At 35.3% G+C, this 14579-nt stretch overlaps 1 protein-coding gene and 1 long non-coding RNA gene across 5 annotated transcripts in view; one reads left to right on the forward strand and one right to left on the reverse strand.

The window, feature by feature from the left end:
• Positions 1–14579, forward strand: part of LOC131545451 (uncharacterized) — a 65496-nt gene that overhangs the window by 13431 nt on the left and 37486 nt on the right. The gene's annotated exons all lie outside the window — the stretch shown is intronic.
• On the reverse strand, positions 2371–3913 carry LOC131545450 (zinc finger BED domain-containing protein 4-like). The gene is made up of 2 exons (XM_058784274.1): positions 3374–3913; positions 2371–2844 (listed from the first exon to the last, which is right to left on the reverse strand). The coding sequence occupies exons 1-2, from the start codon at positions 3688–3690 to the stop codon at positions 2691–2693; spliced, it is 471 nt and encodes a 156-aa protein (XP_058640257.1). The 5' UTR covers positions 3691–3913; the 3' UTR covers positions 2371–2690.

The raw sequence follows: 14579 nt of genomic DNA on the forward strand, positions 1-14579 counted from the left end.
CTGGTATTTATAATGAAAGGCAGGTGAAATCTTTTTATAGGCAACGTGGAGTTATTCGAGATTCTTTAAAGTTGAGGCTAGTTACCGAAAGGGATGTTTTTAAATGTCTAAATGAATTAAAAATAAATAAGGCTTCTGGCTTAGATAATATTTCTGCTAGATTTTTTAGGGACTCTGCTAGAGTGATTGCTCCTTATGTAACATATATCTTAAACTTATCAATTGAACAAGGAAAGGTACCAAAGGAGTTTAAAAGTGCAAGACTTATGCCAGTATATAAGAAGGGTTGCAAGTTAAATATAGTTAATTATAGGCCTGTTTCTGTTTTGGGTGTGATGTCTAAGATTTTGGAAAGAGTCATCTATGACCAACTTATAATACAATATAATATATATCAGTAAAAAAAATATCTTGTATGATTTACAGTCTGGATTTAGGCCGTTACATTCAACTGAGACCTGTATATTATTTATGACTGATAAAATAAGGAAAGCGGTTGATAATGGTATGTTTTGTGGGATGGTTATGTTGGACCTTCAGAAGGCCTTTGACACTGTAGATCACAAGATTTTACTGTATAAGTTAAAGGCAGTGGGTTTTGATCAAAATTCTCTTAGGTGGGTTCAGTCATATCTTGATGATAGATGCCAGAGGGTTGACATTAAGGGTATATTGTCTAGTCCTTTATTTATTAATTGTGGAGTTCCTCAAGGGAGCATATTAGGCCCCTTATTTTTTCTTTTATATATAAATGACTTAAAAGCAGCTTGTTCAGAGGAACTTATGCTGTATGCTGATGATGCAGTAGTTTTAGTGTTTCATCAGGATAAAGGAGTCCTAGAGGAAACTATGACGCTGCAGCTTCAAGTGATGTCAAAATGGTTTTTAGATAATAGACTCTCCCTACATGCAGGAAAGACTGAGACATTCTCTTTGCATCAAAAATGAAATTAAGAAGGGATGATACCTTTTCGATTAAGATTAATGATACGGTAATTGAAGGAAAAAAAGTAGTAAATTATTTGGGTTGCTTACTAGATAATAAATTAACGGGTGATTTTATGGCTAGAAAGGTATTTTCAAAAATTTGTGGTAAAATTAGGTTTTTAGCGAGGCAAGCCGATTTATTAGATGTTCATTCCTTAAGATTATTGGCAGAGGCATTGATTCAACCCCATTTTGATTATGCTACCTCCTTTTGGTATAACAGTTGTTCCCAAGTTATGAAAAATAAATTGCAAAAGGCTCAAAATAAACTAGTGAGGGTTATTTTAAAAGTGCATTTTCGAACAAGTTTGCATAGTGAAAGTTTTAAGGAGTTGGGTATATTGACTGTGGAAAAACGGATGCTTTATTTACATTTGGTTATGTCCCATAAAATTGTAAATAATCGGGTTCCAAATTATTTAAAAAATTATTTTTATATGGTGAGTCAACAGCATTCCTATGGTACTAGGGGTAGAGATTTTAATATTTGTCCATGTAAATTCAAGACTTTGGTGGGGAAAAATATGTTCTTATATACTAGTGCTAAAGCATGGAATAGATTACCAGTGCCAATAAAGGGAGAAAAAGAATTGTTGAGTTTTAAGAGATTGGTAAAAAGATGGTTGTCTAGTGATGGTTAGTTAGATTGTAATTATAGTTGCTCGATTGGGTAAATGTGTGGTGTTTTGTTGTAAATATTGTGTATTGTATCTTTGTTATTCTGTTTTGTTTGAAAATGAGTTGAATATATAAATGATTAGGAGTTACTATTTGCTTGTCAGTTTTGCACATAGCCATAACATTTTGAGGGCCGCAATGGAAATAAGCCTATGGCTTTATTGTGTTTTTATCCTCGACAGTTTTTTTTAAAAGTGTATGGGGTACTGTGTGTTCTGTACAGTTGTTTATTAACTTGTCAAATAAATTTCAATTCAATTCAATTCAGAACTACTAGCAATTTGGTCAAATGTGTTAAATAAAAATGAAATTGTGTTATTGCTATTTTCAAATGGAAAGGCTGTGATGCAAATAGAAATGAATATATTGTTGCTGCATGTCAGCGTGCAATAATAATAATAATAATATTATTACTACACAAATGTTAAAATAAGAAATTGTTATTTTGCTATTACTGTTCCACTGTACAATAACAGTGGATTATTGAAGAAGTATAATAATAATAATAATAATAATAATAATTTTTATTATAGGGATGCACCGAAATGAAATTCTTGGCCGAAGCCGAATAATAATGAAATGCTTGGCCGAAGGCCGAATACCGAACGCGGTGTTTCGCATTTTTTCCATTTATTTTGCCAATTTTTTCACCATTACAATAATTAAATAGTAAAAATTTGCTTTTTACTATTTTGTCTTGCTTTTCAGAGAAATAAATCAAATAACAAAAATATAATTTCAAAATATTTATTTAACACTGAACATTTTTTTAACATTCCAGCAGATATTATACAAACAAAGCACAATATAACTTAAAATAAATAAATTAGTAAAATAAAAAATATATTTTTATTTGGCCATCTTTGAAGCCCCCCTTCTTGAATAGCCTATGTTAGGCCTATAACTGACTGCTGAAAGAATGTAACTCTGTATGTCTACAACAACAAATGTGCATTGAATAGTGCAAAAAATGTGGATGAACTCACAACAAATAAATAACTGTCCTAGACATAAGCCTACTTAGCCTACTTCTTCAGGAAAAGTGGCAGGTTCTTCTTTATGAAAAGTAGCTTCTCTGCTTTCTCACATGAAAGTCGGTTCCTCTTCTCATCGATGACATGAGATGCAGCACTAAACAGTCTCTCGCTGTCGGTGCTTGTGCATGGAGCAGACAAGTACCTGCAGAATAGTTGCAATTTTTATTGCAGTTTTCTGACAGTTGCTCATTTCAAAATGAAAAATGTCTTCAAGATAATGAAATGGTTGAAACCCAGTGTAGGCCTACTATTTTACTACACTGAAAATAGTTACATTTTCACAAAATACATAATATAAAATATAGGTAGTAACATTTTACGATGTTTCCTTTTGTTAACATTATTGCTTTAACTAACAATTAGCAATACATTTGTTATGGTATTTATTAATCTTCGTTAATGTAAGATAATAAAAAATATTTAGTTCATGTTAGTATAAGTGCATTAACAATTTTAACAAATAGGCCTACCACTTTTGATACTTTTTAATTCAAAAATTAAAAATGTGATAATTTTAATACTGTATTAGTAAATGTTAACATTAAGATTAATAAATGCTTTTAATAAGAGTTTTTCATTGTTAGTTAATGTTAAAAATAGAAATATAAAGTGTTACCATAATCCAAAATATAAATAAAATCTTAAATTAATTTCCCATACAAGTAGCCTACCTGCGTGCCATCTGCGCCAGGTCGGGAAAGCGGCCTTGATTGGTCCTCCAAAATTCGAGAGGGTTATTGCTCCTGGGGATGGGGACTTCTGAGAGATAACCATCTAACTGTTGAGCGGTTGAGCTTGTCCTCTGTCTTGCAAATGGGTTATTCTCTTGGAGGATCTCATCGAACATGTCAGACAGCGAGACTGTGCGCGGCTCATCTGTAGTACGAGCGCGTTTACTCTCTGCGCTGTTTTCATCTCCTGCGCTGTGCATCACCTGACCGTCTCCATCACCTAGCGGCTTTCCCAAATCCAACTCGGCCTGGATCATTTCTCGTGTGCGCAGCTTTTTCCCCACATCCAAGTAATGATCTTTATATCGTGGATCAAGCACAGTCGCGATGCAGTACAGGGGTTCTGAGTAGCCGCCGCCGTGTCTTTCTCGTACTCTGCATGATGTTCGGGGTGTCTTGATTTTAAGTGATAAATTAAACTTGAAGTGCTGTACGTTTTTGCAGATGCACCCCCTCTGGACAATTCAGCAGAACAGTGTCTGCAAACGGCCGTTTTTGCCTCTTTCTCTGACACCTTAAAGTGCTTCCACACTGCTGGCATGTTTGCTGCATAAAGCGCGCGCCTCTCACTCAATCGCGGGTTACTATTTGATCGCGTCATTAAAAACGTCGTTGTTCGGCAAAATTTATTCGGCCTATTTACTTATTCGAATAATTTCGGTTGCCGAACATTCGGTGCATTTTTATTATTTCCCAAGATTGTGCAACCCTAGTTTGATTTTAAACCCTGTTTACACCTGCATTTAGCACTGGCCTCTTGTGATCGGATCACCCTGGTGTAAACAGGGTCTTAGTTGCTATTCAGCATATGCTTTCCTTCCAAAGCAATTGTGGTTCTAATTGCAACCTGGGGTTTGGAGCCTTGATTAAGGCCACCCTGGTGATAAAGCAAGTCTGTGATCTCTATATAACTTCACTTTCAGGGTCACCCCCATTTGAGATCATTCAAAGCAGGTTAATAATCTTTGATTAAATAAGAATAAAATATAGCTGAAACGATAGAGCTAGTAATTGCAATTTGCACGGTTATTGTAATGACCAGATTCTCATCTAGATTTGTTGTGGCATATCTGTCCGGTGCATTCAATCAGGACTAAGGAAAAACAACTCTGTGGGGAACCCAGCCTGAGCTGTAACTGCTGCAAATCCACATTGTGACAGAATGTGTTGACACAGGATGGCTCCTTGTACTAAATGATGGGGTATAGTGGAGTCCACAAAGCTCCTCAGCTTAGTCTCAAAGTCTTCGCGCAGGGAACACAATGAAAGTATCAGCCGTTTTCAGCGCCATGCATTCAGATCAGACTCTGGCAAGAGATCGAACAGCAAACGTACCCATAAAATATTAATGTCACAGTTGAAGAAATAGTGCTTGTGCAGATCTGCGAGCTCCACTGAGAGTGTCTGAATCCGCCTCACTTTTCTGCTAGGTAAAGCCTCATTCCTCAAACCATTGACAGCCGGGCCGAGTAGTACCCACTGTATACAACCAACTAACACTTCAAACACAATTCACCATTCTCCTCCTCTTCCTCACCCCTGTCTTCTCTGACAGCACTTACTCTTGTTAGGATACTCTTCAAGTTTTATCTTGTTATACGCTTGCGTTCAGAAGTTTGGGGTAATGATTTTTTAAAAAGAAATGAATACTTTTAATTAGGGGTGGGCAATATACTGGTAGGCACGATTAACCAGTAGAAATGTGTTAACCAGTAGATTTTGGACTATTGTCTCTGTCACGGTTAAACGCTCACATGATGTTGCTGTGCTACGTTGTCATGAAAACATATCGTTTGCACGCGTTTTTAAGTGAAAGCAAACAGCTGAGAAAGAACACACGTGTAACAGTATATTGGACCCGGGCAGCTCTTAAAGTGACAGCAGTCAAATATTCCTGCTGTCTGTCATTTATGTTAATTAAACAACAAAAGAGAGAAAATCTCTCACTGCTCTTGACTACATCACTTTTGTAACTTTAATAAGAAAAATTATATATTTAATTTACACAGTGAAGAATGTGTTTTTATACATTTGATTGTTTATACAATACATGTAGCATTTCTTATTTGTTCTGGTGTAGGCTTTTTTTTTTTTTTTTGTTCTATTGCTTGTAATTAGTTTATTCTTATTTAATCGCTGACTGTTTACTTGTATTCAGTGATTCTTTTTTTTAAATATAGTTTTTTTTGTGATATTGACACTGGTGACGAATTATGAAATTTATATGGTAATTTCATCATAAAGACCTTATTTAAAGCAAAAATAACTATATTGTGATATATATTGTTACCGTGGAATAAAATTACTCATATGATGATATAAGATTTTGGTTAAATTGCCCACACCTACTTTTTAGCAAGGATGCATTAAATTAATCAAAAGAATATAGACTTTTACACTGATAAAAAAAAAAAATCTATGTCAAATAAATATTGATCTTTTAAGCTTTCTATTCATCAGACTCCTATATCTATCTATCTGTCTATCTATCTATATCTCACAGTTTCCACAAAAATACTGAGAAGCGCAACTGTTTTCAGCATTGATAATAAGAAATGCTACTTGGGCACCAAATCAGCATATTAGAATAATTTCTGTAGGATGATGTGACACTGACGACTCGAGTAATGATGCTGAAAATTCAGCTTTGCATTTATAAGAATAAATTACATTTTAAAATGTTAAAATACATAATTGTTATTTTAAATTGTAATGTAATTTCACAATTTTACAGTTATACTGTATATTTTAATCAGCTTCGAGTTTAAGAGAGGTCTCTTTAAAAAAAAAAAAACACTGTGTGTTTTCCTTAGATGATAATCTACACTGGGCAACATGTGAATGATCAACAACACCTGGTATGTACAAGCTAACAATATCCAGACTCATTGTCAGAATTTGCATTTTAATAGATGAATATTAATAATGATGCACAGAGAAGGAGGGGGTCTTGTACTTCACACTGTTATGTGATTAGTAAAAGCTTTTAATAATGCATGAACTGATGGCATATTTATTTTTGAAAGTAAGTGACCCACTCTGAGAATCTTGACCTAGAGAGTCCCTGAGGATGCAAAGTGTACTACAGTGTCCTGAAACGATACAAACATTACAGTTCAAAAGTCTTTTTCAATAAAAGCAACATTTCACGGTCACAGTGCATTATCATACACTATCGAGGCATTATTATCTACAGTATTTCATCAACGAATAATATACACAATATTCTCAAGCTCTTTCAAATTCATCTTGAGGAAAAACGTCATTGACCAAGGTTATCATAATCATCTTATCTTACAGATAAGCGCTGTGAACGTGCATCGCGAATCATTTTGGTGAGACGGCATCTTTAGTCATTGGATGACAAATAGTGATGGGGAGAGAACTGGCACAGCTGTAATGACAGTGTGGATCCATGTGCTCTAAAACACTTTATTAACCATCTGTTTAGTTTACAAAGTGATTCATAACAAATGATTGCCTTGACTCATTAGAGTTCCCTAACTTAATTGGCTGGCATATCCTATGGTATGAGACTGTTAAGGAACTATTCAGATGGATTTCTCCTAGCGGGCATCTGGTGAATCTTACCTAACATCTCCGTTTTATCTTTGTTTGAGGCTCTGAATGTTCATGACTGGAAATCTTTGACCTGTACAGGTCCTAAGAGTGAGTCTGCAACCATTAAAGCTGAATCTCCACATCTAATATTTAAAAGGATCTGAGGTCAGTCTGTAACAGATTACAATTCCCTCCTGCAACCAGACTGCTCTGTGTAGGATCTTTCCAGCTTACTTCTTTGAGTAATGTAAAGACATTCTCAAAACGTTACCATGGAAACAATATAAATTATTTCTTGTAGAGATGCACGATATTAGATTTTTGCTGATATCTGATACGCCAATATTTTTAAAATCATTTTAGCCAATTGCCGATACCGATATATTTTTCCCTTTGTTTTGAAACCACGCCAAGTCTCTCCTGTGCGGAAATTATAAACAAATTATTTTTTAATTCTGATTAGTTTTGAGCGTCATATCATATACACACAGAAATTGAAAGGTATTCATGGCAACCCATCAAAATAAAAGTTTGTTTTAACTTGAGACATTGTGGCAGAAATGCATAACTATTGTTCATTTGTTTGTGAATTAGATTGCACATGTTTTTGATTCATTAAAAAGCAAACTCTGAATCATTTGTTAATTATAAGCAAATCTTTCAGAATTTGATTTAGTCAATTTGATTTTTTTTAAACAATTTGGACTAAGTCACAGAAATGCACTGAACTTCCCAACTCTTGTACTGTTTGGTAATTAAGTTTAAATCAGAGAGGCTATATTGAAACATCTGTCTTAACACTTTCATAATGATGGGAATTCAATCCCTTCAGCAAAATCGTTACAAATATGCCTTGATTACTTGATATATCACCTAGTGTTAATCTTTTTAGAGTCATTCTGAATAAGCACAGTATTCTTAACAAAGAGTCCCACTAATATGCCAGCGTACACTTTCTTGCAACCAAACTCTGCTTTAACTGTTCTTTGATCTCAAGACCGATTCATTAAATTTCACCTTTTAGCACAAAAATAACATTCACCTTCATTTAAAAATGCAATTAGTGAGTTTGCTAAAGCTCACTGAAGTTATTCTCTTCATTCTTTGGTATGATTGGCCTCAGAGGGGCTGGCTTTCATTTAAAGGGAATTTGTTTACTGCAGATCTAAGAGGGATTGGCTAATGTGATGGGATCGCTTTTAACATCTCTCCTTTTTCTCCTTTCCCCTTTGCACCTGCCTTGCATTAATTGGCAATTATGTATCTCTTGCTGAGCAAAGAGTGTGTCGGTGTGAGGGCATCCGAATTGTCCAGGATTTTGTCTGGCAGGTTTTGAAAATAAAGAAAGTATAAGAAATCATTCTAAAGACAAAGTGCTTTTAAGAAAACTCAGAATTTTAAATAATTAATATGAAATCTGTTGTTTAGGATGTACTTTATCCCAGCAGTTTTAGATAAATGAAGGTTTAAAATAAATGTTTATAATTCAATTATTTTCGTAATATAAATCGATCATGAGATGTCTGTCTCGTGAGTCATGTTGGAGCAGCGTTTAATTGTAGTCTGGGGCTAAATGCCACAGTTAATGATACTTCAAAAATGTATTAAAATATTTTTGGTACAGGACTTGAAAAGCATCCCACATAGCTGCTTAAATTAAGTTTTTCATTTTCTTTTCTTTTATACTTTAGAATTTTATCTCCGTTTAGTTTAGATTTTATTTAAAAGTTGAGTTTTTTTCTTTTTTTTAGCTGCAGGAAAAAATGCTTAAAAACATGTACACACATCCTAGGAAAATGTGGATGTGTTAGTGTGTTTGTTAGATCAGATATTCTCCTGTTGACAGAAAGGAAGTCCTTTTCCCTATCAGTGCTTTAGTTCATTAAGCACATCTCTTTTTGGAATCACAGAGGTGGTTTGGCTGTTTCCTCTTATCTCCCCACAATATTAATGTCGTCAGGTGTGCCGTTTGCTGTAATGGAAAAGCACAGTCATTAATATCCAATTAGGCTCGGCTAATGATACAGCAACAGGAGCCACCAGGCTGAGCAATCTGTCTCTTTCGTGGCCCGTGTACAATTTTCAATAAAACAAGCGGGAACGGCACCATCCCAGCACTGAATGCACCTTCCGTATTATCACACAATTACTGCTCACTGTTCACAGAGCTGCTCAGGAGTGGAGGACAAGTGTTTTGGAGAGAGGGGTGTGCTGAAGATGCCGTGATGCAGGACTGCTGGGGCTTTAGGTGAAGGGTTGTTGTGGAGTGTCTTGGGACAGCTTATTAAACCTGCCTGCCAGAACCAGCTTGTTTCTCTTCTCCAGGATGGGCTTTGCAGGAACACTCTGGCATTGCAGAACATTCTTCAATAAGTCTTTCCTTCTGGTATGTTTCTATAGCAACTGTTTAGAAAAATAGGGCAGGGAAAAAAACCTTACAGATAAACATAAAACAGAATTAGGCACAAATAACAATGAATGTATAAATAAACATTAGGATGACTGACAGCGAGCTTGTTTTGAGGAGATAATTATTTGAACTAAACAGGGCTGTTTTTTGCTCCGAGATGTTCCTGAGTTTGGGGTGGAAACGGCAGCCAGAGCCGTGTGGATGTTAACCAAAGACACCGTACGGTTCTCGGGACATTAGAGGCAGTAGCTGGTGATTCAAACAGGCGTGAGGATAACCATCAAAGTCAGATCACACACTCCAGTGAAGGAACCGTAGCTTTCTGAAAGGCCTTTGAAGTTTCTGCTGCTGTCTGTGGAACACACCTCCTCGTCACCTGTGTGATTCAGAGCTGATTCAATCATGTGCAATCAAAGAAGAACAAATGATTCTTTCTGGTTTGAATAAGCACACGACAAAGTGATTCGATAGAGTGTCATTGTGCTGTCAGTCACAATAAATACGAAACTATACAAAAAAATCTTTACACCGCAAGTCAGACTAAGGCTCCATTTGTTAGGCTGAAGTATTCATTATGTGAATCATTATGTGGTCTTGCGAATGCTGTAGACAGATGGTTCTCAACCTTTTTTACTCACAATAAATCACAATATTCAGAGTCTCCGTATTGACTAAGATATTTCTTATTGTATTTCTGCTTTAATTATCACAATGCTGCTTGTTTTGAAAGTTTTTTTATTTTAGGTTTTAAGCAAGTTTTAGGTTTTGAGTTTTTGCACTGTATGCATTTGGAAGTATGCTGAATTTGCCCTGGCTCTTTAGTTGAGGGCAAGGAGAATTTATTTTCTGTATATTAATTAAACATAAAAGTTTCATTCTTTGTTTTTTGCTCTTTTTCTCTTAGGTTGCAAAGTCTGCACCCTTTTATCTATTATAGACAGTGTTTAAAAAAAAAAAACACTGGGGGAATTTTGTACACAAATTATTCGCAACATAATTGTAATAGATTTGAAGCGCATATCTGGGGACGGAGCCTTCTGCCTGTGCCTTACATGCTGCTCTGTGGTGCCATTTCACATTCTGTCTCACCCTCTTGATCAAAGGCTTGTATTTAGCATTGCTACTTTCCCCTCACTCTACCTCATTTTACATACTGTGTGCGTGTCTGAGAGAGGGCGATAGGTAATAGATGGTTGGAAGCGGTGAGACTAGGCAGTGGTATATAGGTTTCATTTGAAGTGCATTGAACAAAAACAAGAAGTCTGAACTCTTTATTCTGAATTGTTTTAGAATGGAGCAATTGTGGAGCATTACGCAACATGCTCTGCAAAACTAGTAGCTAGGTACTATTGTTCAAAACTGTGGTAGCCTGAACATTGGCAGCCAGGAGAGAGGGGGTCAGTGCATAGTGTTTTGAATATTAGCGACAATTTTGCATGTGGATGGTATATATTTTAAGAGAAAGATTTGTACTTTACACCTTTGGAAGAACATGCTATGCTCTGGTTTTTCTTTAAGACATCTCAGTGCCGTTCAAAATAATGCTGTTTACTTGTAATGTGGGTATGGATGTAGCCTATGTTTGCTGCAGTAGTATACAAGGCTGATGACTATATATTTGTGTTGAGTCTGTACAAGGCAAACAATTTAGTGACTTAGCTTACTAATTTCATTTGAAGTTAAGACAATTATTTTTGACTAATCATGTTAAGTTAAGTTAAGACAATAATTTTGATTAATCATGTTTTTATGGTCACATTTATAATCACATTTTTCATTACATTTACAATCTATGAATCATTACTGTTAATTTATCTGTTGTTCACAAAGGAACCGTATTGTAGAATAACGATTAATTATTTGTAGTGTTTGTAAACCTTACACTTGCCCACTATTAACCCTTTGATTAGCAGTCATTGAAAGTTCAACAACACATGCATGACTCATGAGTTCTCTAACAAGTACCCTGTAGCGGTCAATGCTTAATTTACCAGCATGCCATACTAAATTATTTTCAACATAAAAAAAAAAAAAAGTATAAAAAACAAATCTACGCCTATGGCGTGAGGTAGAAAAAAAAAGAGATGAGATGAGAAGAGCAAGAACAGCAAAGAACATCTAACAAGATGTTTCTAACTTAATCTACCTTATTTTATGTTGGAAATTCTTCTACTCAGCTTTTTAAATTTAGATTTATATGCAGAGAACAAAAGGAAATTGCATGGAAACAGATGGATCAAAGTCAAAACAATTTCCCAAGATAGTAAACCTTTAGATACATCTCAAAATCCTCTTACAAGGAGTCTCATCTCTGTTTGAGCATATGATAAATGCAGAGGAGTGAATTCACATTAAGTTTAGCAGGATTAGTTGTTTGGTGGTTATTCAGATATTCAACTTAAAAATCATTGCGGTTCCATTTAAGCCCTTTCAATTTTTTTTTTTCTCTTCTCACAGTGACACAGAACAGTTGGAACATACATGTTCAGCATTGAGGAAACATCAAGCATTGCTGTACATCAAACTAAAGCTTTTTAAATGTATACAGTGTTAATTAGGGCTGCACGATATTGGAAAAAACTCACATTGCGATATTTTGTATTTCTGCGATATATATTGCGATATGAAAAAAAATAAATAAAAAAAACTCCAGATGACTTGAAAAGCTCTATTTGGAAAAAAAATATTGTAGATGAGTAAATCAGCATAGAAAAATGAACAAATTACAAACAGATAAATATAATAGAACAAAGATAGAAAATAAATAAACAGTGCTTTATATTTTTTTCAGTAAGTCTAACAGTATTCAGGTATACTGGTTGAATAATCAAATGTAAAATAACACTGTATAAATTAAATCTAATAAATCTGTTAAAGCTACAAAAGTGATTTTTCTCTGTGTTTTGCTGTTTGATTAACATTCATGACACTGAAAGCCTTAAGAACATTAAACTGCTGTGAGCATACTATCCATTTTCTTTATAAATTTTTTACCTTCACCTAAGCCATAAGCAACTGTGTTTACAAGGATACTTGTAGACATGCATTTTGACAGTTTCGCGCGTATGTGTCATTTCAGGCACAAATAGACACGGAACTGAATGGAATTCAGTGTTCACATATATCTGAGTGGCTCTCACCGTGTCTACAAAGGGCGCTGACAAAATACAATAGAACCCATTATAATCAGTGATGCCGTCTACACTGGATGCGGCGCGACACGGCAAATCCTTGCGAGTAAATCCCTCATTCTTTTTATGACTTACTGACACAAAGTTCAAAGGATTTGCAACGGTCGCTTTTTCGCGTCCAGTGAAGACAGTGCGTCGCGGGGTGGCGTGATGCGATAGCTGTCGCGAAAACGATCAGTATAAATATAACGGTCAGTATACTAAAAATCGCACATCCTGCGATGTGACTATCGCGGATGTGCATATCGCGATATCGATGCTGAAACGATATATCGTGCAGCCCTAGTGTTAATAAAATAATCTAGCTTTATAATGTCAAAAATGTATTAGATATTAGTTGTGTTGTTTGCGTCATGTATTTTTTATGCATCTCAAAAATACGTGGACAGATTTTTGTTTGTGTATAAAATATTTAAAGTGGTGGGGAGTGTGGAGGTGAAAATGATTACAGTGAGTTCAGTGATTTTAAAACCGCATGTCTCACACAGTATTGAGCCAGTACTGTTAAATATGGGATAATCGAGTTGACCTTTCCTGGAAAGTGTTATCAGCAAGGAGTAATATAAGCAGTGTTTTCATCAGTTTGCAACAAAGTTGTGTGAGTTCAGGTGTAGGCCTTTGTCCATGTCAGGATGATTAAGCATTGGTGCAAGTATATAACGATATGGCTGTTTTCAGAACAGAGCAGGATTCATCCATCTCTTCGGTTCGTTCTCTTGGGGTAAAGCTAGGCAGATCTCTTTTGAGAGTATTGTTAAGAGGTTTAGCGATCTTGGGGAGTAGCATTATAATTTAGGAAACCTATAATAGAGCAGAAACTTGTTTGAGGACAACTCTGGCTCTTCTATGGGCACCAATGTTTTGCCCAAAGGAAGTGATTTAAGTCTAAACAACCTGGTCTTGTTTGGTCTTAATAGGGCACATTTTTCTCAGTCCAGACAGAACCTCATAAAGGGTATGGTTGTAATATTGACTCTTATTTGAAGTGGCAGTAAAAATGTGGAAGGAAGCATGGAGCATCGAGAGCTGAGCTGAGTTATAGTCTAGAGGGCATTGGCTACCATGGAAAACAGTGGAAGAATAACAATTACTCCGTGACCGTTTGAATTGGTATTAGTTGCAGAGACTATCAGAGATGCTCTACTCTATTCTTCTAAACCTTGACACCAGCTGGTTAAAAGTCATTGCAAAAAGGCCTCAGAAAAGTAAGTTAGTTCTGAGAAAAGCCCTAATATTCTTTGTGTTTTTTAAATTTTATCTAAAACAATCAAGATGTTTTAATTTCAGAAACAAACAAAAACAAAAAACAAATCTGTTTCATATAAATGCTGTTTTATTTTCTATTTCCAGCTTTAAGTATAATATTCAAAATCATTATTAAAAATCTTACTGACCCCAAACTATTGAACTGTAGTGACTGCAGCATTTATGGTCTTAAAAGATACATTGGTCATCATTGCATGGACCACCTAATCCACCATCCTTTCTTTCCTCAGATCAGGTGTTTTGTGTTTTATACATATTAGCAAGACTGAAATATGATGTCTGCTTCTTTAGAGTGCAGTGAATCCTCTTAATGTGACTTCAAAAGCAGGAGAAAGATGAAACTGAACATGTCAACACATGTCTTTAGGATGGAAAACAGACATCATTCTTCATGAAAGACTGTAGAGTCAAGCTGACATCTCAGTGGTTAGGGTGAGAGATAGATAAGCGGCAATGCTTTGTTCTGTATGTATCACATGTTAAAGGAATAGCTCATCCGAAAAATGAAAATTCATTTCCTTACCCTCAAGTCATTCCAAACCCGTGACTTACTTTCTTCTGTGAAGATATTGTGAAAAATGACTCAATTAACTTTCATTGTATGTACAAAAACATTCTTTATTTTACAGTTTTACAATGACATGAGGGTGAGTAAATAATTAGAATGAATTTAGAAGGTAATTTGCATTCTGCCCATATAGACCAAAACATTTAGACT

This window comes from Onychostoma macrolepis, chromosome 08 (genome assembly GCF_012432095.1).
Source record: "Onychostoma macrolepis isolate SWU-2019 chromosome 08, ASM1243209v1, whole genome shotgun sequence".
Classification (NCBI taxonomy): Eukaryota; Metazoa; Chordata; class Actinopteri; order Cypriniformes; family Cyprinidae; genus Onychostoma; species Onychostoma macrolepis.